Raw genomic sequence first — 26554 nt, forward strand, 5'->3', positions numbered from 1 at the left:
GCGGCGGGCGAACCGCCCACATCCCCTCAGCAGCCCACGGAGAGGAGGCGAGCAAAGGGCGGCCGCGCGGCGACGGCGCTTTCCAGTCGCCTCAGCTGCTCGCTCGCCTCCCTCTCTCGGTGCTGCTTCGTTTCGGCTGTTTCTCTCTCCTCCGCTGCGTGGCCAAGCCAAGCCGCAGACTGAGGGGGAGCCGCGAAGCTGCTGCTGCAGCCGCCTGCGCTCCCCGGGAGGGAGCGGCCCACCGGGGCACCGCCTGGAAGCAGCAGGCGCTCTTGCAGCTGCCTCCAGCCTGGCCGCCTCGCTCAACGGGCCGCTGAGGGAGCCGTGAGGAAGGAGGACCAGCTGCCTCCCTCTCCGCGCTCTCGACGGAGCGAGGGGGCCGGGGAGCAAGCGCAGGCGGCGGCTCTCTAGCAAACAGGAAATTGAGTATTCCTTCGACTTGATTGCATTGATATCCCGCCGTTTTCTGCCGGGAGCTCAAGGTGACGTACCTGGTTCTTCCCCCCTCCTGTATTAATCCCCACTGCAACCCTGTGAGGTAGGTTGGGCTGAGAGGCAGTGGCCGCCGGCTCAAGGTCACCCAGTAAGTTTCATGGCCGAGTGAGGATTTGAACCCTACTCCCATGGGCGTAGCCCGGATTTATGTTGGGGGAGGGCAGGCTCTATGTCGCGGGGGGCAGAACCTCAGGTAAGTATTTTTACTTGATTTAGGGGGGCAGTTTCCCCCCTTGGCTACACCGATGCCTGCTTCCCATCTTAGTTGGATACTCCAACCACTGTACTGCACCTGCTCTTCTGAGTGCTTCTGTGGACAGCCAGCCCTTGGGTTTGGGCCACGTGTGACTTAGAGGGGCAACAGAGTTGCTGAAGGAGTGAAGGCACCTGCGTCAGATGGAGCACCAAATAACAGAGGCATGCCTTTCATTTTTAGCTTAGATTGCTCTCTTGACCAAGGGACTAACAGGAAAAAAATCAACTCGGCTAAGGCAAAGTACCAGAATGAAGGTAGGCACACAACAAGATGTAGCATATATCAAAACAGAAAATAAAGTAGATTTAAATTCATGTCAAAGCAGTCTGAAATACAATCTAATAAATCTGTAAGTTTATTCAGTAATTAATTTAAGCAGGTGCATGCTCGCCACCAACCGCAGTTTTAGTGTGATTTAGGTTTTAAGGGACACGGATGGTGCTGTGGGTTAAACCACAGAGCCTAGGGCTTGCCGATCAGAAAGTCAGCGGTTCGAATCCCCGCCACAGGATGAGCTCCCGTTGCTCGGTCCCTGCTCCTGCCAACCTAGCAGTTCGAAAGCGCAAGTAGATAAATAGGTACAGGTCCAGCGGGAAGGTAAACAGCATTTCTGTGCGCTGCTCTGGTTTGCCAGAAGCAGTTTCGTCATGCTGGCCACATGACCCGGAAGCTGTACGCCGGCTCCCTCGGCCAATGAAGGAAGATGAGCATCACAACCCCCGAGTTGTCCGTGAGTGGACCTAATGGTCAGGGGTCCCTTTACCCTTTTAGGTTTCTTTTAAATGGTAGCATTCACTGAGGAGGCCCAATCAAGCAGCTTAGTAGACTTGGTGATGTCTAGCTGATGTTGAGTCCTGCGTAACTGCAAGATGTTCACCACAATGTATGTTGAAAGGATTGAAACCCCCATCATTCCTGACCAGTGGCTAATGGGGGCTGTGGCTGAAGAAGGTTGGAGTAGAGTATGCAAGCTTCATTCAGGTCTATGGAAAAATCTGCCCGAAAATCTGGCTTGGCAAAATAAAATAGCACTCATTAAAATGAAAGTGGTAACCAAAATTGGCATACCTTTTTGAAGTACTACCAGTTTATATACAACAAGAGAAATTTACAAAGTGGGAGATAATGATAAAAGGCAGAGAGAGAAAACTCAGGGGGGATGGATGCACATAGCAGCAGGAGACCCCATAATACCTAACTTCTGGTATTTAGTGCCTTCCAAGGCAGGCAGTTGTTGGCATTAAAACATGAAAATAAAGCTAATTTGTGGGTCAATATGGAATTGGAGGACAGGGAGGAGATGTTACAAGGGCCTTTTGGGGAAAAGAAAAGTAGTTTTTTTGTATTTTACTCAAGAATCAAGAGTCAAAGGATACAAATGTACTGCACACAGCAATATGTACCATAGGTTTACTGGTTTTTTGTTCTGTAGTGTTTGTTCATGGGTAAAAAATTATCAAGAGTTTTTTTAATAAAAAGTAATTGGGTGGCTCTCTTTTATAATGGCTTTATAAAAGTATAAGCATAAAGTTATGCCTATGCTTGACCTGTACAAAAATGCAATGCCCATGGGTGCTTTACAGACAGGGGTGAGATTCTCTTGTGGTCCATTTAAATTTACGCTGCACACCTCACATTAATAGGTAAGGTAAATGAAACAAACATTCTTACAAGTACATTGTTGCTCATGCCCAAGACTTCAGCCAGTTTTCAGGAGTACTGGTACTTATCCTGCTCAGCTCTCCAGCTGTCTGCAAGTTAGATGCCTTCCAAACAGTGATAGATAACCTGTGGCCCTCCAGATGTTGTTGGACTCTGAATCTTAAGATTTGGAAGGGACCCCAAGGGTCATCTACTCCAGTCCCCTGCAATGCAGGAATCTCGGCTAAAGCATCCACGACACATGGCCATCCAACCTCTGCTTCAAAACTCCCTCTTGTGGAAGTCTGTTCCACTGCCAAACAGCTCCTACTGTCAAATGTTTTCCTGAATGTTTAGTTGGAATCTCCTTTCTTGCACCTTGAAGCCGTTGCCTCGAGTCTTACCCTCAAGGAGAAAACAAGCATGCCCCCCTTCCATGTGACAGCCATTAAGATATCTGAAGATGGCTATTATATCTCCCCTGTCTCCTCTTTTCCAGGCTAAACATACCCAGCTCCTTCAAGCGTTCTTCATAAGGCTTACTTTCCAGACCCTTGATCATCTTGGTTGCCGCCCTCTGCACAAGTTCCAGCTTGTCAATATCCTTAAATTGTGCTGCCCAGAATTGGACACAGTATTCCAAGTGTGGTCTGATTAAGGCAGAATAGAGTGGTACTATTACTTCCCTTGATCTGGACACTGTACTTCTATTGATGCAGCCTAGAATAGCATTAACTTTTTTTGCTGCTGCATCACACTGTTGACTCATGTTAAGCTTGTGGCCCACCAAGACCCCTAAATCCTTTTCACATGTACTTCTAGTAAGCCAGGCAGTGCTCTTTTTTCTTTAAAAAAAAAGGTTTAGGGGTACTTTTGACTCAAGAAAATCATTTTATAGTTCAAATTGGGAAAAATACAGTAAATGGACAAAAGTACAGGTACACAAAATGTTTAGGGGCATGCGTACCCCTGCATCCCCCCAGAAAAAAAGCACTGAAGCTAGGTGTCCCCCAGCCTATATTTGTGTACCTGGTTCTTCCTGCCTAAGTGCCTTACATTTGTCTCTATTGAAATTCATTTTGTTAGCTTGCTCCCGGTTCTCCAATCTGTTAAGGTTATTTTAAATTCCGATTCTGTCTTCCGTGGCATTAGCTACTCCTCCTATTTTAGTGTCATCTGCAAATTTGATGAACATCCCCTCAATTTCTTCATCCATTTATAAAGACATAACCCTGTGGCACCCAACCTGTCATTTTTTTCCAGGATGACATGGAACCATTAATGAGTACTCGAGTTTGGTAAGTTAACCAGCTAGAAATCCACTTAACAGTTATCTCATTCAACCCACATTTTACTGGCTTCCTCAAGAGAATATCATGGGGGACTTTGTCAAAAGCCTTACTGAAATCAAGATACACTATGTCTACCGCATTTCCCTGATCCACTAAGTTTGTAATTCCATCAAAAAAAGAAATCATATTGGTCTGCCATGACATTTTTGAGAAACCCATGCTGAATGTTTGTTGAATTATCTTCAGGACCTTCCCTGGTATTGATGTCAAGCTCCAACTCCACTTAGTTTCAAGGCATCATGGCCAATGGTCTGGGATGATGGAAATGGTAGTCCAGCAACTTCTAGAAAACCACAGACTTGTTTTGTTATGTTTGTAATTATCTAATTTTAACATGCTGTAAGTTGCTTTGAACATTGTTTTAACTTTGGAAAGGCAGCATACAAATAAAATGATTGACTGAATTGAGTAACTCACATTTGGGCTACTGTATTCTGATAACAAAGTATGAGAATTGACTGTTACTAGAAGCCTTATGTTTCTGGTCTTTTGTACAGAGGCAAATTTCCAAGTCACCCAAGATTAATATTGAGGCAAAAGTTTTTTTTGTTTTACTTTATTGACAAAAAGTTTTAGAAAAAATTAAATAAGTAGTTTTCAAGACATCTGCAGTAGTAGTATGGACACGGGTATTGGAATAGTTCATCATGACAGGTCTGCAAACATTAAAGGATCACACATCAATTAAGAAATGCTGCTGATAGAATCAACACGTGGCAAGTCCTGTTATCTAGTCTTGCTTCACCCAAGAACTGGGCAGCCACTAGTATACAGATAAGCAAGTAGTACTTTGAAAAATGTTTCACTTTATTTTTTACACTCAGAAGTTGTACAAATAAACTTTCAGTTTTGCTGTAAGAACTGCCAGGTAGAGGACAATTAACTGATCATGAGAGGTTTAAACAACTAAACACAGAGTAAACAGGAAATTAATGAATTCTTTATCCTCCAAGTAAAATTTTTTATAAATACAAAAACAAATCCACAAATTATTTGAATGCTAAATAAATATCTACTTAATAAAGTCAGACTGAATTTCTCCAACCGGCACCAGCACACTAATTTAAATGATAAAAAGGTGTACTCATTTACTTGTAGTGTCAAAACTTTGCTCAAGTGACTTCAGATGTCCACTGCGTTGCAGATGACTGTTTTAGCCTAGGTAAAACCCTCACAAGACAATGCCACAGCTCCTACAAGATCTAAACAATATAACAATATTATCTGGTGCTGAAGAAAAATATTTCTGGAAGGTATTTTGACACAAAATGGTCATTAAAAGTACAAAAGCTACTGTAAACCAGTACTGTATTCAAAACACATCGATCAAAGTTATTAGTCACTGAACAAAACTGTAGCAAAGGTAATCTTTCCTACATTCTCCTGAGTGCTTAATAATTGAGAACATAGTGCAGGTCACACTTCCAATGTGTGACAGATGTTATTGCTTTCTATGGCTGCATGATTTAAATATTTCATTTCCATGAAAATATAAGAGGATTCCTCTAATAGAAGTCCTTTAAAAGGAAGACGTTAGATTCGGGATTTTTTGGCTGCTGGAGCAGCACGGTCCATGTAACCAGAAGTAAGAGGAAGTCCAAGCTTGTGAGCCTGAACACGGAAAAAATCCTGAAGTCTTGTTCCAGCCTTTGCTTCACTTGTATTGCGTGGGTTATACTCAAAGCAGTTTGAAAACATCAGTTCAATGTCTTCAATGAATTCTGCTGTAAGGAAGAAGAAACAAATACAGATTTAGTCCATAATGTTATAAAAATTATAGATAATCCCAAAATCAATGTTTCCTAGACAAATACACCACCACCCTTACGGTGGATTACTTTGGCTCACAAGAGAGTATTCTCACATTTCAGCTAGAGGTAAATAATGTTCAAGTGTGTATTGTTCAATATGCTGAACGCCCACTGCTGGGAGCATAACTCCTAATGCATAACTCCACTGTTTCAAAATAACATAAAACTAAAGTCATTCAGATGCCTTGTAAATTAAACTGTGTTTAAAGCAACAGAAATAGAATTATTTTAGAAAACTTTACTTACAAGCTAGTTTGTATTCACATTTGTTGACTTTTTCACGGATTATGTTTAAGGCAATAGGTTTTTTGATAATATCATAGTAGTCTGGTACCTGCATTTAGGTAAAGAAGTACATTTTTATAAAAATGCAGCGAGAAAGAGCAAAAAAGTGCATACAATCAAAATATTTTTCATGATTTTTAGGCAATAAATCAAGAGACCTCATTCAGAAGTTAAATCTTTTTAATCTGCCCACCCAAACAGGCAGTCCTGCCTTTTTCTGAATATCAGGAATGTGTGAGTTTGACCAAACTGTGGGAGGCAATGGAAGACAGGAGTGCACGGCGTACTCTGGTCCATGGGGTCACAAAAAGTCAGACACGACAAAACAACAACAATGCAGCAGTTACAAGGTATGTATTTTACATATTTCCAATCCATTGTCTCTTAAGAACAGGTCAATAGATCAGCCTGTTTTCAATCTGTGCAGTACAGAATCATGTCCTGAATTTGTATGCACTTTTCATTGTTCAATGTTCAAAAAGTGGAACAGCTGGTTCTCACCTGAAGGGTGTTTCTAGGTGATTAACAGGCAACATGGCTGGGTAACATCGCCATCTTGTGGCCATTACATTGTTTTACAATACAAGTCAATTTAAACTCTTTTGAGTTTTTTTCCTAATAATGTTTCCCTTTCTGGATCTATTAAGTCTGTTCCTGCAGTTTGTTATTCACTGGACCAAGTTAAAACGCAAAACATCAGCTTGCATTTCCTGTCTTCAGTTGCAAGGTGGTGACATTACCCATCCATGGTGTGTGTTCAGCTACCTCCCGATAATCGCTGAGCTATGAACAAAACAGAAAATGCTGAACCTGGAGTTAACTGACTTTGCTGAACTGTCTCTTACACTTCCGTTGTCATAGCATTCAAATAAGGATTAGAGAAAAGTCAATCTCTCTGGCATTAGCACTACATTAGCCCCTAAAGGTAAAGGGACCCCTGACCATTAGGTGCAGTCACAGACGATTCTGGGGCTGCGATGCTCATCTTGCTTTATTGGCTGAGGGAACCGGCGTACAGCTTCCGATCATGTGGCCAGCATGACTAAGCCGCTTCTGGCGAACCAGAGCAGCGCACGGAAACGCCGTTTACCTTCCTACCAGAGTGGTACTTATTTATCTACTTGTACTTTGATGTGCTTTCGAACTGCTATGTTGGCAGGAGCAGGGACTAAGCAACGGGAGCTCACCCCGTCACGGGGAGTCGAACCGCCAACCTTCTGATCAGCAAGTCCTAGCCTCAGTGGTTTAACCCACAGCACCACCCATGTCCCTTACATTAGCCCATATACTTCACCAATTTTACATCTTCAAACTAGATAGGTGAAACATATCCAAGTTATTACAGTAACATATGAAACTTTTAGTTCTATATATGACTCAAATGTAGAGATTGAATTTCAGAAGTATTTTTATGTTCTTCCTCTTTTTGACTATTCCTGGTTTGTCAGTAAATGTCACTTTTTACTACACTGGACCCCATCTATTTACCTGGATTTTGGACACTAGTTTCATAAAAGGCCAGCTGTCATCGTGACGCACCAATTCCACAACAAGCTGCTCAAAAGCAGACAGTTCATGAACTCCACCCTGACGTCCTGAACTTCTCCTATTCAAAGGCATTGGAGACGGCTCTGGGGAAAAACAAATTATTTAAGAAATACATTATGCTGAGGGAATAGGAACATGTTAAGAAAAGCGAAAGTGGTACAGAAACAATATGATCTGAGTTCATCCTTACTCAAAGTGCTACAGTCGAGGATAAGGAAAGCTAGAATGGGTTTCCCTGCCCACCAACCCCCAGTGTCCTCTGAAGGAAACAGCCCCCCTTAAAAGACAATCATTCAGATACAACTGTTTACAGAACTACACAATTTGTGTAAGCTGGTACTAAGTATTGAGTAATGACTCGACCTGAAAGGAGCTGGCTTCCTTTTCAGAATGAAGAAAAATGATTAGTAAACAAACTGGTGCATAGTATGATGGCATCTTATGCACATCAAACTTGCACAGTTTCAATCATACGCAATTGAAGACCAGATGGTTAAAATTCTGCAAGGTAAATGCAAGCAAGGCAGAGAGCTTAAAAGCTCTTTTTGCGCCGAGTTTTCCTCAGGTATGGAGGCTGATCTGAAAGATGTTTCTTCTTTTTGTTAGAAGATCAGCTATTTCACATTCAAACAAGGGTGCATTACACTCCCCCAAACTTTTGCCCATCCCTGATATAACTCAGGGCAAAGACGACATAAGTTCAGTCAGAGAAAAACATCCTTAATCTCTTTTGCTGACCTGCCCCAAGTTGCAAACTCTCTAAGCCCATCCCAAGATGAAACAATTCAACCAATTACTCCAAGCCTTCTACCCTATAACCTTTACTTGACCAGACTAGAAAAGCTTTCTAGTATATTGCTGTGTGCCATTTAAATGTTCTGAATCTTCTCTATTCTCCAGCTAGGTGGCCTCCCTACCTAGAAAAGCCTTAAGAATGAGATTGGAGGGAGGCAACCAATGAGAAAACGGAAAAGAATTGATTCTCTTGACAATGAAAAAATGCAAGACTCTGATCCATAGTGCTATGCCATGTATTTCTGGCAGTAAGAGTATGAAAAGCTACAGGATACAATAACAAACCTCCCTAGTTCTACCTCCGTTTTGCCATGCTTTAAGACCAATTCACATTACTTTTATATATACCAGAGGATTGCCAAACTGTGTGTTGCAACACGTTAGCATATTGACTGCAGTGTGTCGCATGAATGGTCCCCGTGCTCCTCCCAGGGCTGGAAAGGGGTTAGTTTAACCTCCAGTTTGCCAGTAAAACCGAATTACTATGTCGTGAAATGATGCATGTCTAAAAAGTAGAGTTGCCATACATCCTGGAATTCCCGGACATCTCTTCTTCTGGGGGCCTTACATGCCCATCTGGGAGGAATTTTGCATTTTAAACCAAATGTCCTGGATCTTAGAAAACTGGTTAATGCGCTGGCTGTGGCGGGCGTGGGTGGCTCGGGCTCGGTGGCGGCAGAAGGGCTATCAGGCGATTGCCCTAAAAGAGCTCAACAACCTTTTGAGTCCAGATTTTTACCTCTTGAAATATGGCAAAACCCCACTGAAAAGTATGTCACCAAGTTTGGAGAGCTCTGATGTATACTATGACGGAAACTTATTTTTGCCTTACATCTGAAGGCAATGTCAAAAGAGGCCATCTACCTGTTCCACATGGCAGTCCCAAACGAGCTGAATTCATTCTACAGCCAATATTATTTTAAGGATTCAACATACCTGTAGATTGTCGTTTCCTACCCCTCTTTTTGGCCTCTGTGTCTTGAGGAGAATTTTTTACAATAGGATTGGGAGAACTTTTCTTTTCCTTTGAATCTGTAGCATCAACAATTCTGAAGCCGAGAGAACTGGAAGGACTACTCTCTGGAGTATTATCGGCTGTCTTCCTTCCTCGGCGTCGCCTCTGGGGACTGGTCAACTCTATAAATGTGTCTGCTTGTAGCAAATCTCGATTCTGACGAGTTGTACGGCTGCTAAGTCTTGATGATTTTGCTACTGATGAAGGAGCAGACCTTGTCTTTCTTATGCCCTTCCCAGTAGCTTTACTTGCAAATCCGGTTTGCTTAGGCGTATTCTGCTGACTCCGGGAACTGTATCTTCCAGTACTCTGACGCTGGCTGTATTGACCTGAGATGCTGGTTGCAAGTTTTGCAGCTCTTGTTCTTAAAGCAAGTTTTACTTGAGGTTTTCTTGATTTGGATAAGCTGTAAGAAGTTACAAGTATCAATTTCTGTGATACAACTAGTATCTTTGCTCCTCTCTATTCTTCAAAGTCGTGAATTTAGCACTCAATTAGCCATTTTAGATGGATAAATTTGCACCCAATAACTGCCAGGTTACCAATTATAGAATGACAAATTCTTCTTTGCAAATTTAAAACTAAGAAGCTACCCATAGTTATCCTAGCTTAATTGCAAGTACACACTCTAAACAAAACACTATACCCCTGGGTGATTTCATATCAAGTGATCCAGCTTTTTTACCTCATGTCGTCCAATTTTCTTAATATTTTGTACACTTGTTGAATGATCAAAACCTTTTAAGCTCAGCCCAGGGTTGAGTTATGTCAAAGCCAAAAACACCAATCTCTTCAGAACTTCATGGGCTTTAATATATGTATGTTTATTATTAAATTTGTGAGGTCCATGCCTTTACACAAAATACCATAAAACATTATTAAAAGATAACAATAAAATTATAAAGGTAAGCTAAAATTCATGCCATGCTATCCCAGCAAGGAGACTACCCAAAAACCCCCACCATTCAGGAAAGAAGATACAGCAACAGGTTAGGAAAACAATGGGAGGGACCTCACCGTTTCGTCCAGGAACCGTACCCTAGTTTTCATAGCCTTCACCACAAAGACCGCTACCACGTGAGAAATCCGTGGATCAGCGTCCACCAGTAAAAACTTTACTTGGTCCTCAGAGTTGACTATTGATTTGGGAATAGTTTGTAACATCGCATCCCTGAAGGCCGAATAGATGGGACAATACAACATGTAATGTGTGAGATCCTCTTGGGTTCTCATATGACAAAGACATATACGTTGCTCTGCTGGGATTTTTGCATATCTGCCTGTCAGGTAGGCCGTAGGAATGGTTTGAAAACGGGCCATGGTGAAGGCTCTCCGAAGGGTGGGATTGGTGATATTCGCCAAATAATTGGCACAGGTTTTGACTGTTTTCAGTCGGGGAAGCCAGTGGGAGGACCCTGGGTTCTGAATTTTTGTGATATCTAATAGAGCGTCTCTCTCCAGGATCCATTCCCGAACTTTGTCTGGGCTCCACAGTTTGAGGGTGTTAAACTCCGGTAGGGTGTATCTAACCAGGATCTCAGATAGGTTTTGACGCCAAGTGGTATTCTTTTGAAGAGATACAAAGGCTTGTTTGGCCAATAAGGTGTTTGTGGTATTTGCAAGTTTGATGTAAAATCGTAAGAATCTTAAGTGGGCCCTGGCAGACACAGAGGGTAATCCAACCTCCACCCTCAAGAGAGCTGCTGGGGTTCCTTGAGGAAGGCCTAGAATCCTCTTGAGATAATAGTTTTGAAGAATTTCAAGCCGTTCTAGCAGCTTCTGATTCCATCCCCAGAGTTCTACTCCGTATAGCATCTGGGGAATCACTTTTCCTACAAAAGCTTTTAGTGCCGGGATCACCAATTGCCCTCCCCTCAAATAAAAAAAGCTGAGCAGAGCACCGATTGTCCTACGTGTTAGGAGGGCTACAGTCTTGAAGTGGGCAAGCCAGCTAGATGTAGCTTGGAAAGTGATACCAAGATATTTAAAAGAAAGTCTCTGTTCGATTACGTGTTCATCTAAAGACCATCTAAATGTCTGGCGAGCTCTAGTAAACACCACAATTTTTGTTTTGTCATAATTTATCTTTAGAGAGTTTTGGGCACAATAAGCTGCGAGCCCCTCCAGCATGCTGTGTAGGCCCCTACGAGTAAGTGCCATGACAGCCATGTCATCAGCATATAGCAATATATTCAGATGTTTGCCTTCCAGGGCGGGAGCTGCTAACTTATACTTTGCCATATGTTGAACAATGTCATTTATATAGAAATTAAAGAGGAACGGCGCTAACAAACAACCCTGTTTTACCCCTTTCCCCAGTGGCAGTGGGTCAGTATAGTTGCCTGACATCCCGGTTCTGATTTTAACTGTGGTGTCTGAATGTAACTCTCTAAGTATATTAAGAAGTCGTCTATCAATATCCGTCTCATATAGTTTTTGCCATAATTTGTCCCTACAGATTGAGTCAAAAGCAGATGTAAGATCTACAAAAGCCACAAAAAGTTTGCTCTTGTGTACCTTTGTATACTTATCTATCATTGTCTGTAGTACCAAGCAATGGCCTGTTGTACTATGGCCCTTTCTAAACCCTGCCTGCTCCGGATTAAACAAGTTAGAGTGGTCAGCCCAGTCAACCAGTTTATTTAGCAGGTAGCGAGTGTAAAGTTTATACACAATGTCCAGGAGGCTTATGGGGCGATAGTTTGAGGGGTCTTGGGGGTCTCCCTTCTTATAGATGGGGGCTACCAGGCTCAGTTTCCAGTTTTCTGGGATTTTGCATGTATCATTTATTACCGTAAAAAATTGGGCCAAGAAAGCAGCCCACCACTGGGCATTTAATGTAAACACCTCAGGAGGAATCATATCTTCACCAGGAGCTTTGCCATTTTTGAGTGTTTTAATTAGCTGTAAACATTCTAATTCGGTAACAGGATCCCAGCCCATTAATAGATCATTTTTAAGAGAAGGGAACTGGCTCGGTTTAGCAATGTTTGGAGCTGTATATAGCCGGGAGAAATGTTGGTACCATAAGTTGGGTGAAATACTGTTGATTATAGTTTTCCCTTTGGGTGAAACTCCCTGAGCAATAATTTCCCAGAATTTTTTGTCGTCCCGCAATTTGATCGCTTTGTCAAGTGCCTCCCATTGTTCCTTTCTGTATAGGAATTTCTTGAGTTTTAGAGTGTTTTTATAATGAGAGCGCCACCTGTGCAGGTTTTCTATTGAGGACAGGGTCCCTTCCTGTTTTACTTTATTTTGTAATTTCCTAAGCAAAGATCTTAGATTCCTACAGTCTTTGTCGAACCAGGTCCTCGAGTTGTTTAATTGTTTGGGAGGATTGGAGCTCGTAAGTAGTGGGAAGAGCGACTCTGAGACCTGCTGAAATATTGAAAAGGGATCAGAATTAGATAAAATACACTGGTCTCTCAAGGCCAGTAAGTCTGATGAATGCAGGTGTTGTTTGATTTTAAAATCCAGGTCGCTGTTCCATTTACGTCTACGAAGGGCCAGAGTTAGAGGTGGGTCTGCACAGTGATTGCGGCATTGCGGGTCCTCCAAACCACGGGGAATTAGTGAAATTGATATAGGAAGATGATCACTCTCAATTCTGTTGAAAGTGCTGAAGCCCTGTGACCTCTCCAAGAGTTTTGGGGAGACCAGGATATAATCAATAACGCTCGCACCTCTAGGCCCAAGAAAAGAAAAGAAACCCCCTGACCTGTCCATATGGGTACCATGCAAATTATACAAATTATGTTTGAAGGCAGTCTCCATTAATGTAATGCCTGCCTTATTCAAGACCTTGTCGTCAGAGGACCAGGGAATAAACCAATCTGCCTCTGGCAGGAACTGAGATTTAGAACAGTACGTATTAATGTTATTTCCTATCCTAGCGTTGAAATCACCTGCCAGCAGGATATCCATGCCAGGGAGTTCTAGTTCAGCCTTCTCCAAACATAGCTCTAAATCTTCCCAGATTTGTAACGAATGGGGAGGGGAGCCTATGGGAGGGATATATAAATTAAAGCAGAGAAAATCTCCTCCTTCCCTGCTAGAAACAAGTAAGATTTGTAAATTGTTACTTTTCACCCACTGCTGTTGCCGGGCCTTGCACTTTAGCTTAGTGGATATAAAAGTGACTAAACCACCACTAGGTCGGCCTCGGGTATTTGATTTTAACGCGGGGGTAACAAAGGCTTCGTATCCCTGTAGAGAAGGGGCATGGAGATCTAAACACCACGTCTCCTGTAGACATATGATCTGAAATTTTGTAAGGAAATCCAGAAGGTCGACATCGCCCTGCTTAGATAGCCATCCCGCCACATTCCAAGATAGAATGTGGAAATAGGGTGATGGTGGAAATAGTGGCAGTCAATCTCTTTTCCGGTGGTTTGAGGCTCCTAAGTTGGGCTCCTCCTCTTTCTGCCCTGCTTGGTGGTTCCAGGTTTGAGGTCGCTGGACCCTAGGTAAGTGTGATGGCTTTAACCGAGGGGCCAGTTGGTTGATATGGCCCAGAGGATCTTCGATGGCATCGTTGCCGATATGATGTTCAGCAGGTTTTTGGAGAGCAAGGGTTTTGCCGACCCGTATAGTCTGTACAGGTAGCAGGTCAACAGCTGTATCTTGCGTCGGTACTGTTAGTGGGTCAAAAATTGACAAAAGCTGTGGATCTTGGTTGCGTATTGGGCTTGGAATAATGGAAGCCTCCAGTTCCGGCATCGAGGCATATGAGGTCGAGAGCATTTCAGACTGGTCTTGCTTGGGTAGTCCAATGTCAGGCTCGTTGCACGTAGAGACCAAGGTACCAAGCGGGGGGTGTAGGAAATCAATTAAGTCATTTGCGGGCAGGCTTGCCACTCCCTGTGGGGTAATAGATTTGCCCTTATTTGGGGTCCCCGGCTCTATTCCCCTGTCTATTTGTTCTTTATGGCGCACAGGCCCAGCATCGTCACAGACAGCACCTGTCCTGGTGCGTAGTGGTGTACGGGTCAGATTAGTGAATACCCTTGTGAAATAAATGTGCCATTTCCTTGTATGGTTTCTTAGTTTTAGAATCTTTGCAACGAGATGGGCAGATCTAAAGTTAATAACCATACGTCTCATGTAAGGTCCAGAAGGCAGCCATGTGATGTCCGCGATATCTGCGCGGCGAAGTGCCTGCCCCAGCAGTTGGGTCAGGGAATTTATGACCGAATGTTTATCCGCCCATTTATTATAATTCAAGGGGTGGTTTCCCACCAGTACTGCAAGTTTGCTGATCTGGAGTTGCAAACTTAAGTTTTGTACTTGGTTGGGCAGGCATCTCACTTGTTTTTGTGCAAGGTTGGCCTGCACACTTGGGCAGGGGTGTGCAGAGTTTACAGTGTTGTTAAGCTGAGGAAGTGAGGGGAGGCAGCGGAACAAGCCAAAAACATTTTCAAGCTTCTTTTCGATCCCATCCAGCCTTTTATATAAGTTGGTGATGGTGTGTGTTATCAGCTCAGTCTGGCAAATTAGCAGTTCCAGTACCTCACGGTCCTTATTTAACTGGGCTGGTGGCTGGGATAGTTCAGGTGAAGTTTTTTGCAGGGACACAAGAGTCTGTTCCCTCTGTTCCTTCATACATAGGCTCGAGGCTAGTTGTGGGCCATCCACAATGCCGACAGGCTCCTCATGAGTAGTACTGGGAGCAAGAGCCTCATAACTGTTTGCTGTAGGGAAATTTCTACAGATCTCATTTAGGTCATTGTCAGGCAAGAAGTCCCTGATATTTGTCTGTTTTTTGGCAGCACTCGTAGCTTCATTAGAAAGCTGCCTGCAGCGTTTCTTCCCTCTCATATCAGCAAGAAAATAGGGAGGGAATTTCTCAGAACTGCAGGTCAGGGCAGGTTGTGCTGTTAATGAGCCCTGCTCCCTTTAACAGTCTTTAACTTCCGCGTTTTCTTGAAAATTTATGAGAAAAGTAAAGATAATCTGATCCATAAAACCATAGACTTCTAAAATAAACGCCTTAAGGCATCTTAGAGCCTTTAGGACCCGTCAAGGCAGATAGTCAAAACAAAGCTTTACCGGGCGTGGGACAAGGCTGCCGTTCACGTCGCCATCTTGATCCATCCAATCCTTTAATATATGTAACATGATGGACTTACTTAAAATGTATGTGCAAAATATTTTTTTAAAATGTGATCCCATTGAAATCCCAAGATGAAATTTTGCAGGTAGCTCTTAGAAATATTAAATAATCAATACACTTTTTGGAAATTTTTAATCATATTTTTAAAATCCCTTTTAACAAATCAAAATTTTGTAACTTAAATTTAAAATTTTAAGTAAGCCAATCATGTGACATATCATATTAAAGGCTGTGAGAATTCTGCATGGATAGAGCCAGCTTGGTGGCTGATTTACCTTTCATCATCCTCTTCTTGAGAATCAGAGTTGTCCTCATCCTCTTCATCTTCATAACCTTCTTCCTCACTATGTCCAGTATCTTCATAACTGGTTTCATCTTCCTCCTCTTCAATCTGTTCTTCGGCCTCTTCATCACTTTCCATAGAAGGTCTCTGTCGGGATGAGAGGCGTCTGGAACGCTGCTTTGGTCGACACTCTGGGCAAAACCAGTCTCCATCAGGAACAACCTAACAAAGAGGCAGCATGCCTTTATAAAATGCAACTACTACTTATGGTTACAATTTTAAAACAAAACAAAAGTTGAATTACCTTGAGCTTTGGTCTTATACAGTAAATGTGATAGCCTCGATCACAGACATCACACAGCACCATGCATTCAGCATCTCCTTTCTTTCTGCACATTTTGCAGCGAGCATTTAAGATAGATTTGGACCAGATTACGCTTCGCTCTAGTGTTGAGAGGTGGAGGAAGACTTGAGAGAGGCTAGCAGAAGACAGAAGTGATTCTCTCCAACGGTCCAAGACTGTTTTATGTGAACGGCCCCCATCGCTGGCATCTTTACAAGAAAGAGTGATAAAGAACAATTACGCTGCAAACCTCCCAATAATTGTATTCATTATACAAAAACAACTTATTCCTAGAATTAGAGGCCAGGTCCTCTTATGAATCAGAAACTGGCTAAGTAACCTATGGGCAGGGGGAGAGATGAAAAGCAGGTTTCTGCTGCCTCTTTAATGAAGTAGGAATAGATTTGACAGTTCTCCCAATGGAGGGAAGAAAGGAATAGGATCTTCCAACAACATGAGTTGGGTGGTGCTATTAAACTTGTTCATAAATGATAAGGAGTTAGGGGTGAGTTAAAAGGCAGACAAATTTGCAAACACTACCAAATTGTAGCTCACCTGGGGAACAGGGAACAGCTCCAAATGGATCTCACTCCAAACATGGGCAACAAAATGGAAAATGAGATTCAGCAAGAAAAAAGTGAGGCATACTGGGCCCAAAAAATCCTAAATTCACATATACACTGATTTGGGATATGAACTGGCTGTGGAATTTCTAAGAAAGCCATCTTGGGGCCATGATAGATAAAAAGTTAACTCAGTTTGTGGCAGCTGTGATCACCTTTCTATCCTGACTTCATTCTCTGTTGATAGGGAGAGGTGTCTTATTACCGTATTTACTCGAGTCTAATGCACCATTGAATCTAATGCGCACCTCCATTTCAGAACCTTGAAACCAAAAAAAAGTATTTGTTGGCGAATGTAAATGTGCCATCGAATCTAATGCGCACCTTAATTTTTGCAACATAATTTGGCCAAAAAAAGTGAACATTAGATTTGAGAAAATACGGTATGTCACCCAATGGATTGGTTCCTGTTCAGATACTCATCCAGTCAGCCTTGCCTTCCTCTAGCGGGGCATTTCGTTCCAAGTCCACATTTCCATTTTTCTTTCTGCTGCTTATTTTTAATTTTTCTTTTCTTTTTACTTTTGCAAACTTCCCTAAACATGGCGATATATTTCTCCTTTTCTCAATCACCCCATTTTGGCTATAATCCTGCTGGCACTCACCACATGAGTTTGCTATTAGAAGACATGATGATTAAATAAATAAATCATAAAAATGGAATCAAATTATAAATATACAGGGCATATCACTTACAGACAACTGGGTGTTCATTGTAAGGACCAATAATATGAAAACTGATTATTAAAGTTACAATTTGCCTGATGCCTTCCAATCATAATAAAAGACAAGAGAATATCCTCACTCTTCCAAAGACAGACACAAACACACACACACACACACACACACACACTGCGCATTTCCCAGTAAGCAATTCATCCATTCAGGAAATGATGTATAGGCACTTGGGTGATAATCCTTTTTGAAGCTTCATTACCCTCAACAAATAAGGATTTAACTGCTTATAAGGCAATAAAAGCTCCAAGAATTTGCAGGGAATCATAGAGTCTGAGAATCGTAGAGTTGGACCCAGAGGGTCATTTAGTTCAAACCCCTGCAATGCAGGAATCTCATCCATGACAGAAGGCTACCCAACCTCTGCTTATAAACCTCCAATGAAGAACAGTCCACCACCTCTCGTAAGAATCTGTTCCACTATGGAACATCTCTTATTGTCATATAGTTCTTCCTGATGTTTAGTCAGAATCTCCCTTCCTGTAACTTGAATCTTTTGGCTCAGGTACTAGCCTCCAGAGCAGGAGAAAACAAACTTACTCAAATTAGGGGACCTTCTCTCCACCTTTCAGTTAACTTGCACTCTCTTCCCCAAACCCAAACTGTCCGTTTCCTTAATTCCTGTTCCTTTTATGTCCACTTCTTCCTCTATTACAGCTTCCCTCTTTTATCCTCTTCCTCTCTACTCCCAGTTTATTCTTATTTTAAAATATTAGTATTTTCTCTTTCTAATTTATTTCAGTGAACTAGTTCTTTGCCCTCAGGTGGGGGACCCTCCCCCCCCCCGGCAACTTTTCCATCTCCCAACCACCTTTACTCAGTTCCCCCTTCTCCAGCCACCAGGCACACTGGCTCCCCAGTTCCTGCATCTCTGCTCAATGCCTCATTCTTCCGAGTAGAAGAGATGGCTATCACCTAGGAGTCAGTCAGGACAGACTTCCTGGCTTGGTGGCAGACCAGGCACAAAGTAGGAAGACTTTGGGGTGGGGGTTGAGGAAGAAAGTGCTTCTTCTTTCTCTCAGTACAACCATCCCTTTTGCCCCCCTCCTTCCTTCCCCTCCATCTCTGGCACCAACCACACAGTCTATTCATTACCCCATCTTTCTTTCTTGCTTCCCCTCCAACTTTGAATGCTTCAGCCTCCCTCTCTAACCAGCTTCTGCTCCCACATGTGCTCATGCATTGCACAGACCTACTGCTGCTGACAGCTAGAGACAGGGTATGCAAATGAGGAGCCACTGGGCAGGCTGCAGCACTGATAGCGCCTAGGTTGTCCTGGTACACAAGCTACACTGGAGACAAGTTCTAAATGACTTGATACCAGATTATATGAAGGACTACCTCTAACTGTATCAACTTGCCCATTCCCTCAAGATCAAGAGGAGAGGGCCTGCTGCAAGCTTCGTTCATTTGGAATACAAGCAAGGCCTTCTCTGTGGCCGAGTCCTGATTCTGGAATACCAGCTGGCACCATCTCCGGTTACATTTGTGTCAAGCTAAAGTTCTCTTTGTTCTAACAAGCTTTTGGTTTGTCAAACACTTGAATGTCTATTGCTGGTTTTCTATTGTTTCACGGTTTCTTTAACTTCTTAAGTTTATCTTATATAATTTCATGAGCGTTCTATTTTTTTATGATTTTTGTTGCAAGTCACCTTGAGTGCCTCACGTTAAGGCAGAAGAGTGAGCTCAAAGTGTTTTAAACAAAAAGGACATGAGTGGCCACATTTGCACATCTAGCTTATGGTTTGTTGTGAGCACGGATATTGTTCTTCCCCTAGTGCAGTGGTTCCCAACCTTTTTTTGGCCATGCCCCACCTAAGCATCTTTAAAATCCTGATGCCTCCCCCCCCCCCGGTGACATATAATTCTTATTATTCAAAAAGTGAACTCCTATTCACGTGGAGGAAGCCTAAAAGGCCATTCACTGTTAATTCGTTCTCGAATTGTGCCCCCTCCCCAAAATCAAATTGCCCCCCTGTGGGGTGTGTGCCCCACATTGGGAACCACGGCCCTAGCACAAGTGGAGGGAACAAAACATGATCCTTGACTGAGCGCTGCGTCTCAGATGGGGATCCTGGCTTGTTTCATATGAACAAACCATGACTGGGTAGCCAAGAACAACTTTGGGCTTCCCAATCATAGTTTGAAGCAAAGCGACCACAATCCTTTAATTCAGATGTAGCAGTATGTCAGGCAACATGGTTTGTCACTCTACTTGTGCTAACGGAGAAGTGAAATGGGAGCTGTCTGCTTTCACAATAAACCATTGACTACAGTTTATTGCAACATGCAAATGCAGCTGCTAAGTAGAAGTAGATTCCTCTCCCTTAGTGCAATGTTTTAGGTGCACTAGAGAACTTGCTCAATATCAATAGTGAAGCAGATTTTGAGAAAGCGACAGTGTAACCCTGTCTTGACTTTTTTCTAGTTATCACTACCTTCACAGAGGAAAACTTTGATTTCAGAAGGCACTGAACCAGCTCAAGATATATGGTTGGATTTCAGTTTGGCTACAGAGATCGCTGTAGGATTAGGGATCTTTTACAGGTCAAGACACCAAAATAAAGGTAAAAGTTCAGTGAAATATTTTATCCTTAAGCTCTTCACTATTCCTTTCTAAAAAGACTTTCACAACTGTAATTCTATGTGGTGGTATTCAATCAAACATTTCCAATATTACAAGAAGATTTGGCTGTGCCAGGAACTTCCCCTCCCTCTCCTTTCCCTGTCAGCCCCCTAAATCTGCTCTGGATGTTTAGAGGAAAGCAAACAACAGCTTTGGTGGGGCTTGTGGGAAGATGGAAAGTTCTGTTGTGCCGCCAAAAGTGCTCTTGCTCGTGGAAAGGTTTAGTTTGATACTGCCCACTATTTCAAAGCTGCATTGCTATGCTCAAAAGGTGATCATGGGACTAATATACTAAAGACACCTGCAGCAGATGAAATGTAATTTTAAAAGATTAAATATAGAATAATGTCAATCATTTACCATCTTTCTGACTAGACTGATCTTCTCTTTTCCTCCTTTTATCCCCCTTTTGGTCTCTTTTATTGTCTTCTGCATCACCTAGTGTTAAACGCATACAGTTATTTCAAGCCTGGTTTGGAAATAAACGGGAACCTTTCACTAGCATGCTCACCTTATTTCCCTAAACCTAAGCAGTTAATGTTGATATTTGGATTTGCATCAATATCCAGAGCTGTGCTACATCACATGTCTCTTCACATGATGTATTAGCACATTCCCAGATCAGTACAAAGGGATAGGGATAGGAGGTGCTTCCTATTCCAAAAGTAACCATGCATACCCTAGGCCTATGCTCACAGTACACAAGATGCTTTCTTACCATCAGGGGTATCAGCTCCTGGGGGCCGAGCCCTTTTGGGCCCCCTGAGTATTTTGGGGGTAGGGGCCCACCCCCTCAATGTCCAAAAGCGCAGAGGCAAAGTACAGAGACACACGGAGTGTGGCTCCAGAGGCCCGCTCCTCCTCCTGCCACTGCGGAGGGGAAGGAGGGTCGAAGCAGCCTCCCATCAGTGAAGGAGGAGCCCCCGTCACTGAAGCCCTGCAGGTGCCGTGTTTGGCTCTGCCTCCGGTTCCTCCTGACATTGTACACGGGACATCAATGCCACGTGTGGCATCACACGCATGACATTAACCCTCGCAATCTGGCACCTCTGCTTACCATCATTCATCATTTGCCAAGTGGATCACATTTCCCCCAACATTTATGAACACAGTGAATCAAGGAAGTGAATCTTGTGTTCAGGTGTGGCCAAACACCCACACAATCCATTCATCCCACTTTTGATTTCAAATATGTTCCAAACCACCTGACTCTAGATTGGCAATTCTAGAGCATTTTCATCACCATTCTTATTTTGAGTTTACTTGCCCTTCACCCACCATAAGGTCCCGGGTGAGTTGCAGCAATTTAAAACACAACACAGTTTAAAGCGATTTTGCATTTGTTAAAACTTGTTCAGCACAGTAACTGGCAATTTGTCGACACATTCTTTGGACATGGACTATTCTTTTGTTCATAACCAACACAGAGCTCTAGAGGCAGGTACGTACCAAGTGGAGCTTTGAGGAATTTACGTTCAATGCCTTGCTGTATTTGAAGCAGTGCTGATGCCAAGTAATGGACAACATTATTCACGGGCTGCGGAGTGCTTGTATTAGTTGAAGTGGTGCTTCTAGGTTCAGGTTTTAATACAATCAATCTAAATTAAAGTTTAAAATTCATCAGTTTTAAACTACATATACTTTTTACATTGGTGGTGTGAGCAGAACAAGAATGTACAAACATGCATTCTGTGGACTTCCTTAAAATAAATAAGCATTTGTTCCACAAGTAACCAAGTACACGAATCAAGTTTAAGTAGTGTATATGCAGAATAATATAACCATGAAGTCTCTCTTGGCACTTTCATTAATACATATATAAATATTTATATTAATCTAATCACTAAGAGCGATTTCCTTGGACACTGTGCACAATGTACTAGTAACTTCTATATAGGCCTCATCCAAAGAAATGAAACTGAAACTTTTGAAGTAGTGTTTTCCAGGAGCTATGCTTTCTACTCCAAGTAAGATCTCAAAAGAACATTACCTGATATCACCTCAAACACACTCTTGTGTGTTACAAAAATCCCTAACAGGGCCACTTCACACAATTTCTTACACAATCATTTCTGTATAGCAATTGTGTATAGCCAGCATATACCCAGTAATGTGTGATTAGCACACTCGTTTTCGCACATGTATTAGCCACATAAATAAGCACTAATCACAGCCCTTAAGTACGTGAAGCAAAAAAGACCTACACACTTGATTCACCTGACACAGAGTATCTGTGTACAAAATTTATCTTATGTGAAACTAGCCTCAGCAGTGCAAGTCAAATATGCCACCAATGGTGTTAAACATAACTTTAAACTAACAAAGAAAGAGCACAATTCTCAGGTCAGTTAAATCAGTTATGGAAAAACTCACACAGGTGCCATCTCAAGAAACAGAATACAGTGGTAACTCGGTTTACAACAGTTCTGTCTATGAACTATTCGGTTTACGAACTCCGCAAAACCGGAAGTAGTGTTCCAGTTTGCGAACTTTACCTCGGTTTACGAACGGAAGCTGAACGGTGGAAGGGCACCAGTGGTGGGAGGTCTCATAAGGGAAAGCACGCCTTGGTTTAAGAACAGACTTCCAGAACAGATTAAGTTCGTAAACTGAGGTACCACTGTATTGGAAAGAAATAAGGGCTACAATATAGGTGCTTTGCGGATTTGTAAACTCCAAAACAAAAAGAAAAAATTCAGCAATTGAAAATAAAATTAATTTAGAAATCTTATAATCCAAATACATTGATATATTTGAGTTGCGTAGATCAAACACACAATTTTAGTAATGAAATAATGCAGCCATTATTTCTCAGTGAAACACCTATACTATTTTATTGCTTCGCGGAACTGAAAATAGGAATGCTGTCTCTTGACATCATAATTGGTAATAATCAATAAGGTGTCATTTGTTCAGCAATTTCCAGAGAAAGCCAAACATCAAATATACTTAACATGATTACAGCATCACTACTAGGGCTGTGCCAAATTTTTGTCCTCGAGCATTTTCAAAACAAAGCCATGCTTTTGAGGGAGAGTGCCTAGCTTGCCATTTTCTGCTGGAAAACAAAGTGTTGTCTTACACAAAACAAACCAGAAAAAATATAGTTTATGGATGTTGTTTGATACAATAGCACAGGAGTGAGGGACCATGTTCCAGATCCTTAGAAGAATTGGCCTTGCTAAAAATACAATGCAGGGAAATGCTTTTAGTTAAGAACCACCCCCGTCAAAAATTACATTCTTCACTGGATAAAGCGGAGCAAAAGAATGAAAAGCAAACTACCCATCCCATTAATTTTAAATAGCACAACTAAAAGGTTGCTGGTATTACCTGTCTCTTGCAATACCTCTTGCTTGATTATCTACTTCCATCTCTTCTACGTCATCAGTCACAGTTTTCATTATACCATTTTCTTTGTTTTCATCATTTAGTAACTCATATTGCCCACTTTCTAAGGCTGTCCTCCAAGTTTGCCTGTCTGCTACCTATAAAGCATAATACATTTATTGAAAGGCTTAACACAAAGATAGACAATTTTTAAAGTTGCATTTTCAAGCAAATGGGAAATTATTAATTATTAGACCTGGTAGTCACTTGTTACCCAAAGGTCTCCAAGTGATTTATAACACATTTAAAAACATAAATATACATACATTATACCATAAAAAATTAAAAAATAATGTCCGTAACAGCCACAGGGAGCTTGACAGCACACTGAGGAAAAAAGAGAAGTTTTGGCACCAAAAAGATTTCAAGAATGGTACTAAGTGGACCTCACTGTGGAAGAGCATTCCACAGATAGAAAAGCACAACTGAAAAGACCCATGCCCTTGCCACCACCCTCCAAGCTTCCCTCAGAGGGGGGTCCTGGAAAAGGGGCTCAGAAGAAGTGCCAAGAGTCTGTGAAGGTTCCTACTGGAATAGGTGTTCCAAAAGATCCTGAGTCATAAACAGCTTCCTAAGTAAAAATCAGCATTTTGAATGTGGCTTGAAAGCATACTGGCAGCTATCATAGATGTATCAGATTTAGTGTAATATGAACTGTTTGCCTGGAACCGGTCAACAGCTGGGCAGCTGCATTCTGCACTAACTGAAGCTTCAGAACTGTTTTCAAATGCAGCCCCACATAAAGCATGTTGCATCAGTCCAACCCTGAGATTACAAAAGCATAGATTACAGTGGTACCTCAGGTTACATACGCTTCAGGTTACAGACTCCGCTAACCCAGAAATAGTGCTCCAGGTTAAGAACTTTGCTTCAGGATGAGAACAGAAATTGTGCTCCGGCGGCTCGGTGGCACCAGGAGGCCCCATTAGCTAAAGTGGTGCTTCAGGTTAAGAACCGTTTCAGGTTAAGAATGGACCTCTGGAACGAATTAAGTACTTAACCCAAGGTACCACTGTACTGTAGCCAAGTTATCCTGTCCAGATATAGTTTAGCTACCAGTCTAAGCTGATGGAAATCATTCCACACCACAGGGGCCATCTGTGCCTCAAGTGACAGCAATGGATCGAGAGAATCACCGAGCTACAAACTCACTCCCTTCAGAGGGAGTGTGACCCCATATAGAGCAGGCTGCACACCATTCAGCTGGTAAGAGGAATCACCCACCAGCAGCATTTCAATCTTGTTTGGATAAAGCTTCAGTTTTGGCGCTCTTCCAGTCCATTATCCAAATTAACTCACTTTCTAAATTGATTCACTTAACAAGTAAAAATCACAAGTATCCACCGTTAACAACACTAAATGTGTCCTGGGTACACAGCAAACAAAAAACAAACAAAAACCAGACACAGGAACACAGGCCTGAATCACACTGATATAGCAGAAATGCAAAATAAATTTTTAAAAATGCAGAAATACTACTGCCATGAGTAAAAGGCAGGAAAGTAACTGGGGTTGCTTCAAGGAAATGGAGCTGGAAAAGTTTCTTATGAGGCGACTTCGTTCCTGGCTTCAAGCACTGGGAGAGCTAACCCCACTTTTCAGTATAACATCACAGGAGAACAAGAAATAACCAGTACTCCCTGTCTCTCTCCATCATACAGGGTGACAAAGACAGTTTCCATACCAAAATCAGGCCAAAACCCAGATTTATATAGATCTAGAAAATTTGCCTCCTCCAACAATACCTGGACCCAGCTGGCAACCACTCTCAAGAACCTTGCCCAAAAGGAGACATTTGCTATTGGTTTAAAATTATTAAGACCTTCTGGTTTGAGGGAAAGGTGTTATGTCCACAGAGGTCAAGCAGGTTGTAAGGCACAATATTCATCATAAAAACAGAAATAATAAAATACCTTAATACAGCCCAAAGTTCCTTGATAGATTCTGTCTTCAATATCCAAAAGAAAGTCTCTGAGTCTCAATTCAAGCTGCTTTTCTGCAGACATCGGAACTGCATCATATGCATTCTGTGTTTTCCCACGTACTGGATACAACTTGCTTTCATTTTGACGTTTCTCTGTAAAAGTAGCCAATACCTTAAGTAGCAGTTTCCAAACGAGCATTAAAATATAAAGAAGTTACAGCTCCTTCAAACCAAGACCAAAAACATGCCACCTAAACACATTGTCTAAGAGCAGTATAGACAGGTGAATATCAGCAAAGCCAATTACATTTTTTTCTCCCAAAACAAAAAATTCACATCAGCTCAAATGACCACAAATAAGGAAAGTGTAAAACCCAAGACAGCTTCAAATTAAAAGGCTGTAATTTGGAATGCAGTGGTAAATTGCTATTGCAGAGGGGCGGGAAACCTCTGGCCTGCAGGGTGGTTCAATATGTCCCATGAATCCCATTTCCCTCAAACCACACCTATCTGTCAATCAACTGACTACACTTGTGATGCCAGTTAAAGGGTGAGAGGGTGGAATTCAATCCTGCACTGAGGGCACACGTTCCTAGCAGAAAACAGGCACCCACAGGTTGATGAGAGAAGCCACCTGCCTCATTTGGCCAGCAAGGCCAATTCTTCTAAGGATCTAGGACATCACTTCTGTGCTATTGTATCAAACAATATCCATAAACTGTATTTTTCCTGGGGTTTTTTGTGTAAGACAACACTTTGTTTTCCAGCAGCAAATGGCAAGCTAGGCTATGGCTTTGAATATTACATTAAGCCATAGTTTACACTACTTGGTTTTAATGTGAATGAGCACACTGCTTTTCTGTGGTGGCTCCCCGTTTGTGGAATGTTCTCCCCAGAAAGGCTCACCTGGCACCTTCTTTGCATATCTTTAGGCATCAGGCAAAAATGTTTCTCTTTAATAAGGCCTTTGGTTCTGGCTGCTTAACATTCTATATCTTAACATTTAAATGTGTTTGTGGGAGCAAGGGTTATTGGTTTGTTTTCATTCTCATTCTTGTATTTTGTGTTCACATTTTGTACTGTGAATAGGACTGGGTGATATCAGCTTTTCAACATTGCTATCACCATCGTGATATAGTAACACATTGCGACATTGAAAAGTTGAGGGAGAAGCAAGCTGCATTGGCCCTGCGAGGCACTGGGGTGAAACCAGTACCCAGCACAGGAAGGAAGGAAGGAAGGAAGGAAGGAAGGAAGGAAGGAAGGAGTGGAGAAGGTAAGGCGCAGGCAAGCCCCACCCACGATATACTCGAGAAAATC

The 26554-nt window shown here is 42.2% G+C and overlaps 1 protein-coding gene and 2 long non-coding RNA genes across 3 annotated transcripts in view; 2 read left to right on the forward strand and 1 right to left on the reverse strand.

The window, feature by feature from the left end:
- The first annotated feature begins 19 nt into the window (after positions 1–19).
- Positions 20–4623, forward strand: LOC310683745. Its single transcript, XR_014514512.1, has 2 exons — positions 20–1005; positions 3931–4623. It is a non-coding gene; the product is annotated as an uncharacterized lncRNA (long non-coding RNA).
- The window catches only part of BAZ1A (bromodomain adjacent to zinc finger domain 1A), a 50029-nt gene continuing 28005 nt past the window's right edge, over positions 4531–26554 (reverse strand). Inside the window, exons 19-28 of the mRNA XM_083452319.1 lie at positions 25224–25387; positions 23254–23408; positions 21370–21518; positions 20281–20358; positions 15898–16145; positions 15586–15815; positions 9120–9604; positions 7329–7471; positions 5802–5889; positions 4531–5468 (exon numbers count right to left, since the gene is read on the reverse strand). Coding sequence (XP_083308445.1) covers positions 5278–5468; positions 5802–5889; positions 7329–7471; positions 9120–9604; positions 15586–15815; positions 15898–16145; positions 20281–20358; positions 21370–21518; positions 23254–23408; positions 25224–25387 — 1931 coding nt within the window. The 3' untranslated portion in view covers positions 4531–5277. The remainder of the gene's footprint in view (positions 5469–5801; positions 5890–7328; positions 7472–9119; positions 9605–15585; positions 15816–15897; positions 16146–20280; positions 20359–21369; positions 21519–23253; positions 23409–25223; positions 25388–26554) is intronic.
- On the forward strand, positions 5900–26538 carry LOC310683684. Its single transcript, XR_014514489.1, has 3 exons — positions 5900–6190; positions 19723–19861; positions 26324–26538. It is a non-coding gene; the product is annotated as an uncharacterized lncRNA (long non-coding RNA).

This window comes from Podarcis tiliguerta (assembly GCF_965153285.1).
Source record: "Podarcis tiliguerta genome assembly, chromosome: 1".
Lineage (NCBI taxonomy): Eukaryota > Metazoa > Chordata > Lepidosauria > Squamata > Lacertidae > Podarcis > Podarcis tiliguerta.